The following is a 17,484-nucleotide window of genomic DNA, read 5'->3' as shown; positions in this document are numbered from 1 at the left end:
ATTCAGAAATGGTAAAAGCAGTAGGCGGGCCAAAGCCAACACAAGTGCAAGCCAGATGCAGCCAATCTTGGTTTAACATGCGATAGATTGCTACAGTTTCCATTATCGTTATAGTTTAAATAGTACGTTTCCTTATTGTGTTTCTATATCTTCCACAATACAATAATAAAAGGGGTTTTTTTTTTTCCATTTCCAGGAATCAGGATTTTATGAAAATGCCTGTTTGTTGAATAACACAAAGAAGAACATTATCTAATGTGGCCTGGGGTCAATTTCAAGCAGTAATATTGTTTTAATATTAATTAGAGTCGTGTCATTGCAAGAGCCGGTAAGAATACTGGTCTTGTTTCCAACTGATGAAAACACTCATACAGGTTAGGGATTTCATGAGTAAATTTCAGATCTTGAAGTCAGTGCTGTGATCCACTCTCACAGGGTAAATATCTGTCCAAATGGTAAGGTATATCAGAAAGGAAAAAAGCCAATGTCATAACATAGAAGTGTTAAACAACGATCCCTAAAGAAAAGCTTCATTCTTAAAAAGCATTTGAACTTCAAAGTTGAACAATGACATAGATTCATAAATCCAAAAGGTTAATACAATTCCTCTCATCTAAAAACAATGCAAAACCTACAAAATCACTTCAAATTCTGCTACCATCAAGATTTGCATAGGTTTTTGAAAACTAAAATAACATATTCAGAAAAATGAACAAGTCCTGAGTGAAACACTTGGTGAATTATCATAAAGTGAGCCCAGCTATATAATCATCACATAGGTTAAAATTCAAATTAAATTATTAGCAGCATCCTAAAGTCTTCCTTGGGTCCTGCCCCAGTCTCTGTTTTATCCTCCCTACCAGAGTTAACCACCATCTGGGTTGGTAAGAGCCTACATTAATTTTTGCCTGTTTCTGAATTTGTATAATTGGAATCGTATAGTATGTATTATTTTGTGTATGTCTTCTTTTGCTCAGTACTGAGAGTACTTTCATTTTCGTCACTCTATGGTACTTCAGTATATAAACGTACTACTATTCTTTTTTTTTGAGACAGAGTCTTGCTCTGTTGCCCAGGCTGGAGTGCAGTGGCATGATCTTGGCTCACTGGAACATTTGCCTCCAGGGTTCAAGCGATTCTGCTGCCTCAGCCTCCCTATCAGGTGGGGCTACAGGCACGCTAATTACTACCTAATTACTACCATGCCCAGCAATTTTGTATTTTTAGTAGAGACAGGGGTTTGCCATGTTGGTCAGGCTGGTCTTGAGCTCCTGGCCTCAAGTAATCGGCCCGCCTTGGCCTGCCAAAGTGCTGAGATTACAGGTGTGAGCCACCACACCCAGTCCCACTATGCATTTTAGTGTTCATGAACATTTCATAGTTTCCTGTCTGGTGCTATTATAAATAACGCTGATGTGAGCACTCTAGTACTAGTCTTTTGTTCCCACCTACGTGCATTTCTCTTGGGTGTATGGCTAGGGGTAGAGCTAAGGGATCACGCGGTATGCTTGGCTTTGCTTGGTGATACTTTGGGTAAGTTTTCCAAAGTAGTTATATAAATGGTTATCCTTTTCTTAAAACTGAGAGACCTACTCAGACATCAAAAGGACCCTTGAAATAAAATCCTCACTCCTTTTGTTAAATTCGTATCCAAAATCAACAAATAAAATAAAATACAATTGACTTAAAACCAGGAAACCCGCAACAAAGAGCAGATATTCTGAACTTATCTTTTCAGAAAACTTTAACTCATCATCAGTTACTGATTAAACACCAGTCATAGATGAAGTATTATGGTCTTTAATCATTCAGACGACTGAATACAATGCCTTTCTCATGAGCTGTAAAGGAAATGTTGGATACATGTATGTCAAATTCAAATGCAAGAATCCAAAACTCCAAGGGAAGGATAAGATGTCCATATGAAAAGTGCATGGCACATCATCTCTGCTCTATCCATAAAGCACAAGAGGAGGATGGAGAGGATGTGGGAGCACGGGACTATGGGAAAGTGGTACGGAAGGTGGAACAATGACCCCCCAAAAGATGTCCGCATCCTAATCCCCATGGCCAATGAATATGTCATCTTCCATGGCCAAAAGGGCTTCGCCAGTACCATTAAATTAAGGATTTTCAGATAGGGGAGTTATCTTGGATTTTCTGAGTAGGCTCAATATAATTACAAGGGTCCGGCCGGGCGGGGTGGCTCACGCCTGTAATCCTGGCATTTTGGGAGGCCAAGGCGGGTGGATCATGAGGTCAGGAGATAGAGACTATCCTGGCCAACATGGTGAAACCCCATCTCTACTAAAAATACAAAAATTACCTGGGAATGGTGGCGCATGCCTGTAATCCCAGCTACTCGGGAGGCTGAGGCAAGAAAATCACTTGAACCAGGGAGTCGGAAGTTGCAGTGAACTGAGAATGAACCACTGCACTCTAGCCTGGTGACAGAGCGAGACTTTGTCACACACACACAAAAAAACAGTAATAATAATAATAATGATAATTACAAGGGTCATCATAAGAGGGGGGTAGGAGAGTCACAGTCAGAGAAGGAAATGTAACAATAGAAGTAGAGGTCAGTGTCAGAGAGAAAGATTTGAAGATGCCACACTGCTGGCCTTGGGGATGGAGGAAGGCGCCACAAGCCAAGGAAAGTGGGCAGCCTCAAGAAGCTTAAAAAGACCAGGAGACAGATTCTTCATTGGAGCCTACAGAAGGAACCAGCCTTGCCAACACCTTGACTTTAGCCCAGTGAGAATGATTTTGAGCTTCTGACCTCTAGAACTGTAAGATAACGAATGTATGGGTTTTTTAAGCCACTAAGTTTGTGGTGGTTTCTTACAGCAGCCACAGAAAACTCATACAAGTTGCATGTTGGGAATCATGGCAACCACATTTCCTGAGTCCTGGTCCAGGCCTCTTGCCATGACTTCTTAAAGGAGATGCAGCCAACAGATGCAGCAGGGTCATTTTTTTCCACCCTAGCAGGACGGCCAATACTATTTTAAGATCAAAGGCTATGTATAAGAAAAGTAGAGGTCAGGTCAGGCGCAGTGTGGCTCATGCCCATAATCCCAGCACTTTGGAAGGCGAAGGCGGGCAGATCACCTCAGGTCAGGAGTTCAAGACCAGCCTGGCCAAGGTGGTGAAACCGCATCTCTACTAAAAATACAAAAAATTAGCCAACTGTGGTGGCAGGCACCTGTAATCCCAACTACTCAGGAGGCTGAGGCAGGAGAATTGCTTGAACCTGGGAGGCAGAGGTTGCAATGAGCTGAGATTGTGTCACTGCACTCCAGCCTGGGCAACAGAGCAAGACTCCATCTCAAAAAAAAAAAAGAAAAAGGAAAGTAGAGGTCATCTTTGTAACCATCTCACAAATAATTGGGATAGGCTTTACTGCCCTCTCAGATGTCAAGACCTTAAAGAGACTCTTAATAGTCCTAAGGTAAGAACTACAGACACATGCACTAGGCGTTTTTCAGGATGCACGTGTCACCTGGGCACTATTCTCATTTGTTGCAAGATTTTGCTCAAGCTCAGCACTAACAGTTATTAAGCATTGGCTGGAAAAGCCATTTTTGATCATTTTTTTAAAAACACAACTTTTGTGTTTTTGATCTATTTTTGATCTATTTTTCATTTTTGATCTTCATTTTTGATCCATGTTTTTTAAACACAACTTTTGTATTATACGTCACATTTCATTTTGCATCCAGCATCCTATGTTCTTATACTCCGTAATACCCTTATTAAATGATACATTTGGACCACTGGCAGGACAGCAAAAATAGGCTTTCCTGCCAAAGCTGCTGCATAGCCTAGACTTGGGGGATACTGAAAGCTCCAGCAGAATATTCACCAGTACCCTGTACAGTCTGACTTCCCAGACCTTCCAGCACATTCTCTGTCTGGGCTGAGAGATGGGGGAGCAGACACGGGGATGGGGAATCAGTCATGTCTGGACAAGCCCTCCTTGGGTAAAATGCACCGCCCTCATCTTGCCTATTCCACCACACAAGTGCCCTGGGATTCCCCCATAATAATAATGCAAAGAAAAAGCTTTAACTTACAATTCTTTCATTCTCACTCTAACTCTTCAAAATAGCCCAGTATCGGGACCTCATTTCTTTCTGTTGAGATTTACTGTGACAACACTCAAAAACATTCATTTCAGAGGGGGTTCATATCGATAAAAACGGAACAAACGGTGAACTCGGGCTTCAGGATGACAAAACAGGGGTACAGGCTGGTATCAGTTCAGAAGTGAAGATCCTCTGCCTTTTCATGACACTGGTTTTGAGTATTCAGGACTTTGCATCCTCTGAAGACATTTGCTTTTAAATAACACCCACATTGTCCCGGCCTGCCTCCCTGACAATGGGAAACCTTGCACTGAACTGGTTATGAATTATCAGAGGGCAGCATGTGTGAAGAGTTTTCTGAATGGCTGAAAAGCACCCTTTTTCCACATGCTGATAAGTCTCTTAATAGCTGAACGTATCTCCTTGATGGACAGAAAAGAAGACCCACATCCCACAATAAAACCCACTGGGCTCTGAGAAAAGGTGATTCTGATAGAAAATAACAGGCAGGCTCTAAATTCTAATGGGGCTGTAGTTGAGCAGATTTATTCCCGTCCTAGAATTAACATCACGACCAAATGAAAAAACCATGTCCTCAGGTCTCAAAAATCACAGATGCTCACAGCACCAGGAGCCCTTCCCTACCGGTGGCTCCTGCATCCCTCCATACCAGAGCCCTTCTCAGGAAACATTCACTAAGGACACATTAGGAGTGAGTGCTCAGTTCGACACTGGGAGTGTAACGATGAGTAAAACACTCCCTTCTCTCAAGAAACGCACAGGTAAGTGGTTAGAAGGACAGCAAACAAGCAAAATCTCTTTCAATGAGTGCTGGTCATAGAGGTTTCCACATGGGATCTGGCATTAGGGGAAAAATGACATTGAATATGGGCATCGAAGGTGTTGGCTGGGAGGGAGGGTTATGGAAAAAAAGAAGTGAATAGTAGGCAGAAAGAACACAAGAGTGGAAATTAAGAATCAGAGTAGTAGTTTTCTCAGGGAGTTTAACAGGGTATTATACCCTGAAGACAGACAGTATAGATTGGGGAAAAAACAATTGTGGAAGACCCCAGAGTCATGGTAACGAGTCCACAGTGGATCCAGGAGGCAATGATGAGACCTGTCAGCACTCCAAGCCAGAGGAGGGCACATGTGTTCGTTCACTCATTCATTCAACAAACATCTGGGGAGCAAATCTTCTCCCAGCACTGCAGTAGGTGCTAGAGGTGGAAGGGCAGGCTAAAGATACCTGCTCCCTCCATTCCCAATGCTTGTCAATCTCTTGTGAAAACAAAAGATTATAAAAACAAGAAAAATAAAGAGCCCTGAGTATTAAGGGTACATACAAGGAGTTAGGTAAATGGGAGCCAAGGAAGCCCGCTAGTTAAGGGTCAGGAGACATTAATTGTGTTTCAGCTGAGAACCAAGGATCAAGGCAGCCAGGCGAAGGACAGGAAGGAAACAAGAGCAATAGAGGGTGTCAGGGAGCAGGAAGAGCAGGTGGGAAGAGCAGAGCCCACAGAGGGCGATGTACGCCAGGACTTACAGGAATCCGGCGTGGCTGGACAGAGGATGCCAGATGATGGGAGGCAGGATGGTGGGGGTTAGAGGATGGGCCAGAGGGGCTGAGAAGGAGCAGAGAGGTGCTGTGATTTAGCTCTGAGGGCTCTGAAGAACGAAGGTGACCTGCAAGAAAGTGGGCTGTTGTGTTTAGTCCTAATCACAAAGGAGGAATGGCAGAGCCAGGGCGAAGCAGTGGTGAAAGCCGGGAAACAACCGACGTAGCTACAAGGCCAAGCTTAGACTCAACAGGAGGTGGCATCCGAGACACGGAGTGAATGAAGGGAGACAAGGATTACTCTCAAGTTTAGGGCCTGAACAGTGTGGAGCTGGGAATGCTGACTGAGGTGTCAGAGAAAGAAAGGTGGACTGAGAAAGAAAGAAAAAACAAGGAGTTGGGTTTGAGAACTAAGGGGTTAATGCACTAACAAAAACACCACCTGATGAGCGTCCTTCACCAGTGGTCACTGGGCCTTCAAAAGGTGTCTCAAGGAATGGGAATCTCATCTCTTTCCCAGATGGTGAACTCCATGCCTGACAACTGAGTTGCTGGAACAGGTGTTTTTTTCTTACAGGGAGACAATGCCTGCCTCCCCATAACATTTATGCATTGATCCTGCTTCCACGCTCAGGAGCAAATCACAATAAACCGACTCCCTCTTAGTGTCATAGTTCCCCTTAATCGGGGAAGAGTCTGGTCATTTTCAATTCACTTACATCAGATGTTAGAATCAGAAGCTTGAAGGCCGGGCGCGGTGGCTCACGCCTGTAATCCCATCACTTTGGGAGGCTGAGGCAGGTGGATCACAAGGTCAGGAGATCGAGACCATCCTGGCTAACACGGTGAAACCCTGTCTCTACTAAAAATACAAAAAATTAGCCGGGCGTGGTGGCAGGCGCCTGTAGTCTCAGCTACTCGGGAGGCTGAGGCAGGAGAATGGCGTGAACCCAGGAGGCGGAGGTTGCAGTGAGCTGAGATCGCGCCACTGCACTCCAGCCTGGGTGACAGAGCGAGACTCCGTCTCAAAAAAAAAAAAAAAAAAAAAGCTTGTAGGTAGAATGTCAGTGCCCTGCTACGTACAGGCGACAATTTCATTTCACATTGGAAGAAACAAAGGCCTAGCATGAAGAGCAAGTGTGCCCCAGATCACCCAGCTCCTCTGGCTGAGCTGATTTGAGATTCTGAAACAGCTGATCCCCTCCAGGGCTCTCTCAATATATCACGCTGTGGCGTGTAATCCAACTCCAAACTCCTATGCTGAGAGCATCCACGTCTCGGAGGGAGTTCTTGGCTCTGCTCTCAGAAGATCCATTGAAATTAAACAAAGTCAAAAACTAAATAAACCCACATAAAGTATGAATAGTATTTCCATGAATACAGGCAGCAACTCTGCCCCTTATTTATGGCTTCACCTGCCACAGAACCAAAAACTCAAGGGTGTCAATAAATGGATTGTAACGTTGTTGTGATGTTTAATTACAGAGAAAATAATGTCTCTGCGGGCCCTTTGGGAAATGCACTGATGTCTGCGGCAACCGGCAGGGAGCTTCATGGAGGTATTATTGCCTTTGTGTTCTGATAAATACTCAGCCTTTCCCAAAGCCTCAGGATCTCTGGGTCAGGAGCGGTCAGATGGGTTACCTTGTGTAACTGCCCCTCTCGCTCAGCTCCCTCTCACGATACTGGACTTCTGTTTCTGCATCTCTCATGCCAGGTGTTTCACTACCCCCTGGGCAGCTCACTCCAGCTCTGGACAGAATGGTCCTCATTATGAGGAGCTTGACGTCTGGCTCCTTGCCACGTCCCTCCGTAGGTTTGGGGCCACCAGAGCAATCCCAATGTCTCATTCAGGGGACAGCCCTTTGTCTGTTTGCTGAAGCTAAGCATGTCCACCCTGAGCCTCTGCTTCTCCAAGGTAAACATCCTCAATTCTTCCCACCATTTCTTACATAAACAGATTTGAACAGGCTCTGTCACTCACCTGGATTTTCCTAAGCGTGCTGCCGCATCTAGATTGTCCTTACAGTGTAGAGTCCACAAATACAAATGCAGCAGCCCTAATGCACACTGACACTCAGTAACAGAAATCTGCTGCCTTTGTCATCCTAGCTGAAATACCGTGTTAACATGCCCACATCACCCAGCCCCTACTAAACGCTGCTTGTGATTTGGTCCCAAGCGTGGGGTTCATTCTAAAGGATCACGTTGATAGATACAGCATCTACACCCAGTCTGTCATGCTGCCTCAAAGTATTTTCATGATCTTTCCAGTTTCCCATCATCCATCTGCCAGTCTGGTCCAATTGCTCAAAGTTAGTGATCGCAGTCACTCCACTGGTCATGATGGTTCTAAGCTGCCTCCAAACTGACCATAAACACATCTAACCATAAACACAGACAGTTACGAATTGTCCATACTCCAGATCAACTTCTAATCTCTACTCTTTGGGAAACCATGCCATTTGCCTTTGGTGGCCACCCCAGTCGCCCAATCTCATCCCATGTGTTTTAAGCAACTCTCCATCATCCTGTGACCAGAAATAGGCACAGGGCTTCAAGTTAACAAAAAAGTACCAGCTTCCCTCACTACCCTCCCATAACCGCAGTGACTGGTTTCAGGAGTTACCACAGGCAACAGAGGCACTATTAGGGAATTAGAAAAAGGAAAAAATCCTCTTTCTACTGGGGTTGGTGAGGACAGGATGCAAGCCTAAAACTTCCTCCATGTAGATAAAGTCACCCTGAGAAAAACCAAGGCAGAGAAAAACAGAACAAAGGGATAGGCAGAGATCTAGCTACAAAGCCCCTGGATCCAGCTCTGCCTGAAGCCTGCCCTATCTCTGAACTTACAAATCCTATTAACTATCAAATTCCCTTTTCACCAAAAATCAACTTGGGTTGGCTTTCTGCCAAAGAGTGCAAATCAAAATTCTGCAACTTTCCTCACCCAGACTATGTGACACCCTGTCAAATCCCTGACCAAAGTTTAATCACTCATTGAGGCCCCAATCTATAGCATGGTATTGCGGTTAAAAACTCAAGCTCTTGAGTCCAATCCGGGCTCCATCTTGACCGCCTTTGGGGCCATGGGCAGATCACTGAAGCTTATCTGCCTCATCCTCCCCATCTGTAAAATAGGTGTTATTAAATGTACCCGCCACAAAGAATCATTGTGAAGAAAGAGTGAACACATGTAAAAGTCCTTATAACAATACCTGGCCTGTAGAAATACGCAAAATACTAGTTGTTGGTACTGTTGTCATCACTGTGATGACAGAATCACAGTGTCTGTCATCATAGTCATTGTTATTCCATTATTATTATTACCAGCTTAGTTAGTTAAAAGTCAATGTTTTACTCATTAAACCTATACTAGCATGGGTACCTCTGCCTTCTTTTATAAAAAGGGCTTTTCCATGATCTCTGGGAGAATGTTTCTTTATATCAAGAACAACATCAACTTCCCTTCCCCCCTCTTTAGTCCCTTTTCCACAAACTTACCATCCACTGCCATGGCATAATGGACTCTATCTACCTGCTTAGATGAAGGTTCTGACTGCTCCAGGGATGCAGCTCAGGGGTGGGAACAGGGACAGGGGTGTGTCACCCGGCCTCAGCCCTGGGCTAAGCATCCTGAGCCCTCCCTGCTAGGCAGGCACACAGTTCCACCTTGTTTATATTCAGTCTAGCTAACTCAAGGCAAATCTCAGAAAGTGAAGCGGAGATCCTAATTAAAAGGTAGCCTTGAGCTGCCAATAAAATTATGCATAAAGGAAACGTTTAAAAACACAGTTGTGACTTCCTTGAGACAGATTTTCATTTGAGATCTTCATTCTTAAATTCAAGGGTGGGGGTAAATAAAAATAAAGTCAGCTCTTCACCACTGCCGTTCCCTCTCTCTCTGAAGCCTAGAAAACCATCTTTGATAGGCAAAACACTGCACTGTATTTGAAATTGCTGGCTAGAAAAATGGCGAGTCTTGCTGTTCCCACTGATTTCTGGAAAGTAGCAGGGATCATCATTTCTTTTTATTTCTTTGGGGAGAGCAAATCTTTTGTTGCCTCCCTGTGCTCGGCCCATCATGTAACTGATCATCTTTCATCCCTAGACCAGGCCTGACAGCTCCAACAACCCTCTCCCACAGCACCCTGCCTTCCTCCGTCACAATGCAGGTCACAACGTGCCGCGATGGTTTGTTAGCCTATCTGTCTCCTCCACTATCCTGTGAATCTCCAGATCTGTTATCTCCATATTCTCAGCACCAAGTTCAGTGCAGGCATCCAGTAACAACAACCACACGGCCGGGCGCGGTGGCTCACGCTTGTAATCCCAGCACTTTGGGAGGCCAAGGTGGGCAGATCACAAGGTCAAGAGATCGAGACCATCCTAGCCAACATGCTGAAACCCCGTTTCTACAAAAAATATAAGAATTAGCTGGGTTTGGTGGCAGGCGCCTGTAGTCCTTAGCTACTCGAGAGGCTGAGGAAGGAGAATCGCTTGAACCTAGGAGGGGGAGAGCCACAATCGCACCACTGCACTCCAGCCTGGTGACAGAGCGAGAGACCATCTCAAACAAAACAAAACAAAACAAAAAAACCCATACAAACAAACAAAAAACACCACCACCACCACGATGTTGAATGGGTGAATGAATGAATGAAAAGATGGACCAACTCTTGAAACACATGGCTCCATGAATAGCTCAGTAATTTCTCTAGAGCCCAACCTTTTCCCCCATTATCTACAAAGTAATTGACTTGATTTGACATTTCTGTACCCACTACCCTCCCACCGCATCAAGGTATGCCTTATTTTGCTTGTTTTTCCCTTTTTCTCCTCACATTGTTGACTGTTGCCAACTACCCGTGTGACCCTAGACAAGTCACTTCCTGTGACTGGAAATCCACATTCCCAATAGATGGCTTTGAGTTTCTTTGCTAGGGTTCTCTGACAGCTAATGTTCCCTTTCTTCCCTCCTTCCCTCTCACTTTGGCTTCCACTCTTACCTTCGAAGCTCCCAGAAAACAGGTAAATCCAGGTGATGGCTGGGATGCAGAGAAGACTCAACGAGGCAGCCAAGAATTTCCGTCTCCCCCTGCAGATTCCCAGCATCCTCTCGGAAGTGGCAATCCCTAATCCCAGAGCCGTTTCTCTGTCCGGAGCATGAAGTCCTCGGCCTCCCTCATAATACTTTCTGAAAGGAAGAGCAAAGAGGAAGGCCTGAGTTCTTAGCACTGGAGATGGATGTAAGTTACGGAAGAGAAATATCTCATAGATCCCGAAAGGGGTTTGACGGATCTAGGCTTCCTGTAACCTTTCACCCCAAGAGATGATGCTACAGTCTCGCAGTCTTCAAAACTGGGACAATAAATAAATAAGTAAATGACAAAAACTGTGAGATCTCTGTCTCACACACATGCATACACACGCATGCGCACACACACACACACACACACACACACACTTTATAGTACAGGTTAACTTTGGGACCTGAACTAACATACTTAAAGGAGCATTTAGTTAGCACCTATTATGTACCATGTACGAACTATGTGCTGTGTTTCAAAAAAAGACGAGAACATGCAGGGCGCGGTGGCTTACGCCTGTAATCTCAGCACTTTGGGAGGTTGAGACGAGTGGATCACTTGAGATCAGGAGTTCAAGACCAGCTGGTCAACATGGTGAAACCCCATCTGTACTAAAAATACAAAAATGAGCGGGGCATGGTGGCATGCCTGCAGTCCCAGCTACTCGGGAGGCTGAGGCACGAGAATCGCTTGAACCTGGGAGGCGGAGGTTGCAGTGAGCCGAGATCGCGCCACTGCACTCCAGCCTGGGTGACAAAGCGACACTTCATCTCAAAAAAAAAAAAAAAAAAAAAAAAGAATACTAGAAGAGAGAATGGATTCAAAAAGTGTAGTCTAATGAGGTAGATCAACAGAAAAGATCTATGAGAACCCCAAGCTGAGATCTGCATGGACCACTCTGGAAGGGCAGATAAAGGTGCTGACTGCCCTGTGTGTGGTCAGGATGGCAGAGCGGTTCCAGCATTCTGGGCAGAAGAGACTGAGAAAGGCACTGGTAATCGACTAAAGAGCACATGCCAAGGCAAGGAGATGGGAGAGGCCACCACCTCCATCTGCATGGGACTCTGTACCCTAATCACAGCTGAAAGCTTAAATACACTCACTAAGGACTGTCTTCACAGCTTCCACCTTCAACACGGAAGAAGAGGTCCAGAGAACCACAGAAACCATTAAAACATGCAGAGAAGGGATAAGAACAAACGGATAGCCTGGAGAGGGTATATCCTCAGACCATGGCAGCAGACTGGCCGTGATGTGTCACCGGAAGAGGGAGCAGGTCAGTGCAGACACAGTGGACGGCCCCTGATCCTTCACCTGAATATTTGACCAGGGAATCGTGAAACCTACAAAGGAGTTAAAAAACCAATGGACCCTAAGACCTCATCTCTACCCACCTCCTAACATAGGTGTCATGCTGACTATAGGTGGAAAGAAAGATAAACCCACATGGTGCCTCCCTAACAGAGTGGAACTCACCCATTGCACACAGCTATAAAAGGCCTCAGATTCCCAAGGAACAGATGTCTATAAAACAGCTGGCTTGGTTCTCCCCTTCTATATTCCCAAATGCATCCCTCCCTCTTGGGTAACCCTTATACCACCATGACGAAGGTCTGGTTGAACTGACTCCTTTCCCCACCAGCCTTAGCATTTCCAGAAGACGGGTACCCGCCCCATCAGATCCACCTCACATTCTTTAAGACTTAGCATATTGCCTGTCAGCTGCAGGTGCCTGACAACCGTCTGCTAAATGAATGCATGGAATCACATTCTATCCAATGGCCACCCTCTCAAGCTTCAGGAGTTTATGTTCAGCGAGCAGCCGACAATAAACACCTACCCGAGCCGATCACAACTGTCAACACTGAGCCTGCCTCTGCAACCACTCTGACACGGTTTTCTAAATGGCCTTCTTTTGGAACAGATGAAAGACCACAGGGCTGGAGGGTGTAGACTAGAAAGTAAAACTGAAAAAAGCAACATCCTTTTGAACAGAGAATGTTGACTTGAAAAAAGTCCCCTCTAGGGAATGTTCATTCTAAAGCATGGAAAACAAACCCTACGTACACATTCCACTAGTGACAGAGAATGAGAACCACCAAGACCCGTGAATCTCTTAGGAGAAGGAAGTGCAGGAAAAGAGGGCTGTGCAGTTAGATAGAGGTGGGTTCAAGCCCAGATGCTGCACTCGGCTGGCTGTGACCTTGACAAGTACCCTGTCTCTGGATAAACTTCCTTATTCATCTATAAATCGAGATGATACCCTTTATCTTGGAGGGTTGCTTCGAGGCTCAAATGAGAGCCCTTGATGAAGTGCTTACCAAAAATATTTTAAGTACATTTCAGGGGCGATCCTTCCTTCCTGGAGGGCAGAAAAGCAGCCTTAATGAGGTTTGTTTTGTTTGTTTTTCCTTTTTGGAGACAGAGACTTGCTCTGTCACCAGGCTAGAGTACAGTGGTGCGATCTTGGCTCATTACAACCTCTGCCTCCCGAGCGATTCTCCTGCCTCAGCCTCCTGAGTAGCTGGGATTACAGGCACACGCCACCACGTCCAGCTAATTTTTGTATTTTCAGTAGAGATGGGGTTTCACCATGTTGGCCAAGATGGTCTCAATCTCTTGACCTTGTGATCCATCCACCTCAGCTTCCCAAAGTGCTGGGATTATAGGCGTGAGCCACCACACCCGGCCCTTAATGAGGTTTTTCTCTTTCTCCACTCCCTCACGTCCCCCACAGCGTTGGGTAGGAAACAGATCCCAAAAAATAGGTATTGCCCAATAGGCCAGATAGGTGATTTAAACCTGAAGGATCCACCTACTCAATTCTCCTACGAGAGTTACCATTTTCCTAAGGATCTGTGAGGGGTTGGTTCAGGACCCCCCACAGACACCAAAATCCACAGATGGCTCAAGTCCCTCATATAAATGGGCATAGTATTTGCATATAACCTACACCTATCCTCCTATATACTTTAAATCATCTCTAGATTACTTATAATACCTAATGCAGGCCGGGCACAGTGGCTCATGCCTGTAATCCCAGCACTCTGGGATGCTGAGCGGGGTAGATCACCTGAGGTCAGGAGTTTGAGACCGAGGCAGGTGAATCACCTGAGGTCAGGAGTTTGAGACCAGCCTGGCCAACACGGAGAAACCCTGTCTCTACTAAAAATGCAAGAATTAGCCAGGTGTGGTGGCGTGCACCTGTAATCCCAGCTACTCGGGAAGCTGAGGCAGGAGAATCACTTGAACCCGGGAGGCGGAGGTTACAGTGAGCCGAGATTGTGCCACCGCACTCCAGCCTGGGCAACAAGAGCAAGACTCCATCTCAAAATAGTAATAATAATAATACATTTTTTAAAAACTTAACAAAAAAATGCTGAATGCAATGTGAATGCGACATAGTTATACTGTACTGTTTAGAGAATGACAAAAAAGTCTGCACATGTTCAGTACAGATGCAACCATCTGTTTTTTTTCCTGTAGATTTTCTTTTTTTTTTGAAACAGAGTCTCGCTCTGTCACCCAGGCTGGAGGGTAGCAGTGCCATCTCGGCTCACTGCAAGCTCCGCCTCCCGGGTTCACGCCAATCTCCTGCCTCAGCCCCCCAAGTTGCTGGGACTACAGGCGCCCGCCACCACGCTCGGCTAATTTTTGTATTTTTAGTAGACAGGGTTTCACCGTGGTCTCGAACTTCTGACCTTGTGATCCGCCCGCCTCGCCTCCCAAGGTGCTGGGATTACAGGCGTGAGCCACCGCACCTGGCCTTTTTCCTGAAGATTTTCAATTGCAGTTGGTTGAATCTGTGAATGTGAAAGCCTCTGATATGAAGGGCTGACTGTATCACAACATTCAAATCGCAATTTTTGTTTTCACAGTTTACTTACAGCAATAAGTCAAGGCAACTAGCAGTAAGCAGCACTTCTATGTCAAGTACTTTTCTGTATTTTTCACATATAACTGCTTATGTAATTCTCAAAATAACCTATGAGATAAACACTATTTCCAGTCCCCACTATACGGATGGGAAAATTAAGGCCTAGAGAGATTAATTAACTGGCCAAGGATTACACACTACTAGTAAGAGGCAAAAGCACCTGAGGCTCTGCTCTCCCTCAGCAATTGATTCTAAGAGAACTCTTGCCAGACGGCGTTTTTCCTTTTGCTTTAACCCAAATCCTTCATATTGAATATTATGATTATTTCTTTCCCAGGGTCAAATATATCATAACTGTTCACTCTCATTCCAGAAAAAAGTACAAAAGAAAGACATTAAAAAGCTACAGACTAGGGTTGGGCGCAGTGGCTAACACCTGTAATCCCAGCACTTTGGCAGGCTGAGGCAGACGAATCACCTGAGGTCAGGAGTTCAAGACGAGCCTGGCCAACATGCTGAAACCCCATCTCTACTGAAAAATATAAAAATTGTGGTGGTGCACACCTGTAATCCCAGCGACTCGGGAGGCAGAGGCAGGAGAATCATTTGAACCTGGGAGGTAGAGATTGCAGTGAGCCGAGATCACGCAATTGCACTCCAGCCTGGGCAACAAGAGCAAAACTCCATCTCAAAAAAAAAAAAGAAAAAAGAAAAAAAAAAGCTATAGATAAATTGTAAAGGAAGGGAGGAGGATAGGAACATGAACTCATTTGGCATTAATAATATTCAAATAACACTGGGAAAAAAAACTCTTTAATAAAACACTTACTTTTCTCTTCTCCTCTCTCCATCTGCAGAAGTTAATATCAACACATACAATGTGTACAAAGTTTTAAAACAGAATCTATGGTGGTTTCCCTTTTATGATAACACGGGCATCTGAAATTAAACCCAGCAGGTAAAAAATATTCCTTCACGGATTTCACTTTTAAATGACACCTCTGTGCACTAAAAACACATTTTTAAGAAAAATCTCAATCTATATCAGAAGTTACTCCAGGAAGTCAACACAGAAATCAACACAAGAAGAATGGAAGGAAGAAACAGGAGGTTGGCTGGAAATTACATCCCAAACATGGGCAAATGTTGGCGAATTAACTGGGAAAACCAACTTCTAACCTGCTCTCTCCCTACTGCTGCCTGGTGCGAGGGAGGCCTCCCCACCTGTTAACCCAGGTGTCTAAGAGTCATCCCCAAACACCTCTCCCTCAACTCCAACATCCAACTCTTCGGCCAAGCTGGCCAACTCCTCCTCCTAAACATGCACTCCATCTGTCATCTCCCACCTGTCTTAACCAACGAAATTCACATTTATGAAGAACATTGTACGAACCCAAAAAAATCACCACGATCTGTTTGTTTTGTTTTTGTTTGAGACAGGGTTTTGCTCCTGTGGCACAGGCTGGAGTGCAATGGCGTGATCTCAGCTCATCGCCTCCCAGGTTCACGTGATTCTCCTGCCTCAGCCTCCCAAATAGCTGGGATTATAGGCGCCCGCCACCACGTCCAGCTATTTTTTGTATTTTTAGTAGAGACAGGGTTTCACCATGTTAGCCAGGCTGGTCTCAAACTCCTGATTTCAGGTGATCCACCTGCCTCGGTCTCCCAAAGTGCTGGAATTACAAGTGTGAGCCACCATGCCTGGCTGATCTGTTAAACTACAAATACAGAATTCAAAGCTAAATGTATTATATAATGTGATCACAAATATCCTTCAGTCCAAAGCCATAAATTTTATATATGTGTACAAATACCTACATACCGATATACGAAAAAAAGGCTTAAATGTTGTAAATTATCTTTTGGTATAGAATATGACTAATTTCAACACATTTATATATATGTGTATATATACACACACACACACACACACATACATATATATATATACACACTTCCTGAAATTTTATACAAGAAGCCTACATCGCTTTGTGTGTGTGTGTGTGTGTGTGTGTGTGTGTGTGTGTGTGACAGAGTCTTTCTCTGTTGCCCAGGCTGGAGCGCAGTGGCGCGATCTCAGCTCACTGCAAGCTCCGCCTCCCGGGTTCATGCCATTCTCCTGCCTCAGCCTCCTGAGTAGCTGGGACTACAGGTGTCCACCACAACGCCTGGCTAATTTTTTGTATTTTTAGTAGAGACGGGGTTTCACCGTGTTAGCCAGGATGGTCTCGATCTCCTGACCTCATGATCCGCCCGCCTTGCCCTTTCAAAGTGCTGAGATTACAGGCGTGAGCCACCGCACCCAGCCTGCATTGCTTTTATAATTTGAACGTTATTTAAAAATTGGCTAGGCACGGTGGCTCACACCTGTAATCTCAGCACTTTGGGATGATGAGGCAGGTGAATCACCTGACACCAGGCGTTCAAGATCAGCCTGGGCAGCATGGTGAAACGCTGTCTCTACTAAAAAAATAAAAATAAAAAAAAAAATCAGCTGGGCGCAGTGGTGCATGCCTGTAATCCCAGCTACTGGAGAGGCTGAGGCAAGAGAATCGCTTGAACGTGGGAGGCGGAGGTTACAGTGAGCTGACAGCTTGCCACTGCACTCCAGCCTGGGTGACAGAGCGAGACTCAATCTCATAAATAAATGTTATTTAAAAGTTTTGATCTCTACGTCTTAATTATATTGCTTGCAATTCAAAATACCTCAGCACAGACAGTATAAAATATATATATGTGTATATATATGTGTGTATATATACATATATATAAGCATATATATATATATATATATATATATAAGCTTTAATTTACAAGTTCAGTGCAGTGAGTTAACATCTCTCGTGTCCTAATTGGGAATACACCCTC

General features: G+C 44.9%; 1 protein-coding gene across 6 annotated transcripts in view; it reads right to left on the bottom strand.

Moving 5' to 3' along the window:
* Window positions 1-17,484, bottom strand: part of LARGE1 (LARGE xylosyl- and glucuronyltransferase 1) — a 629,905-nt gene that overhangs the window by 461,262 nt on the left and 151,159 nt on the right. For 5 of the 6 annotated variants that reach the window (XM_038007533.2, XM_007975582.3, XM_073006774.1 and 2 more), the window contains exon 2: window positions 10,659-10,846. In XM_038007533.2, coding sequence (XP_037863461.1) covers window positions 10,659-10,764 — 106 coding nt within the window. In that variant the 5' untranslated portion in view covers window positions 10,765-10,846. Of the gene's footprint in view, window positions 1-10,658; window positions 10,847-15,180; window positions 15,199-17,484 lie in introns of those variants that run through there. The other variant, XM_007975583.3, reaches the window with a different exon arrangement.

This window comes from Chlorocebus sabaeus, chromosome 19 (genome assembly GCF_047675955.1).
Source record: "Chlorocebus sabaeus isolate Y175 chromosome 19, mChlSab1.0.hap1, whole genome shotgun sequence".
Classification (NCBI taxonomy): domain Eukaryota; kingdom Metazoa; phylum Chordata; class Mammalia; order Primates; family Cercopithecidae; genus Chlorocebus; species Chlorocebus sabaeus.
The sequence above is the reverse complement of the archived record's forward strand: the minus strand, read 5'-3'. Positions and strand labels throughout refer to the sequence as shown.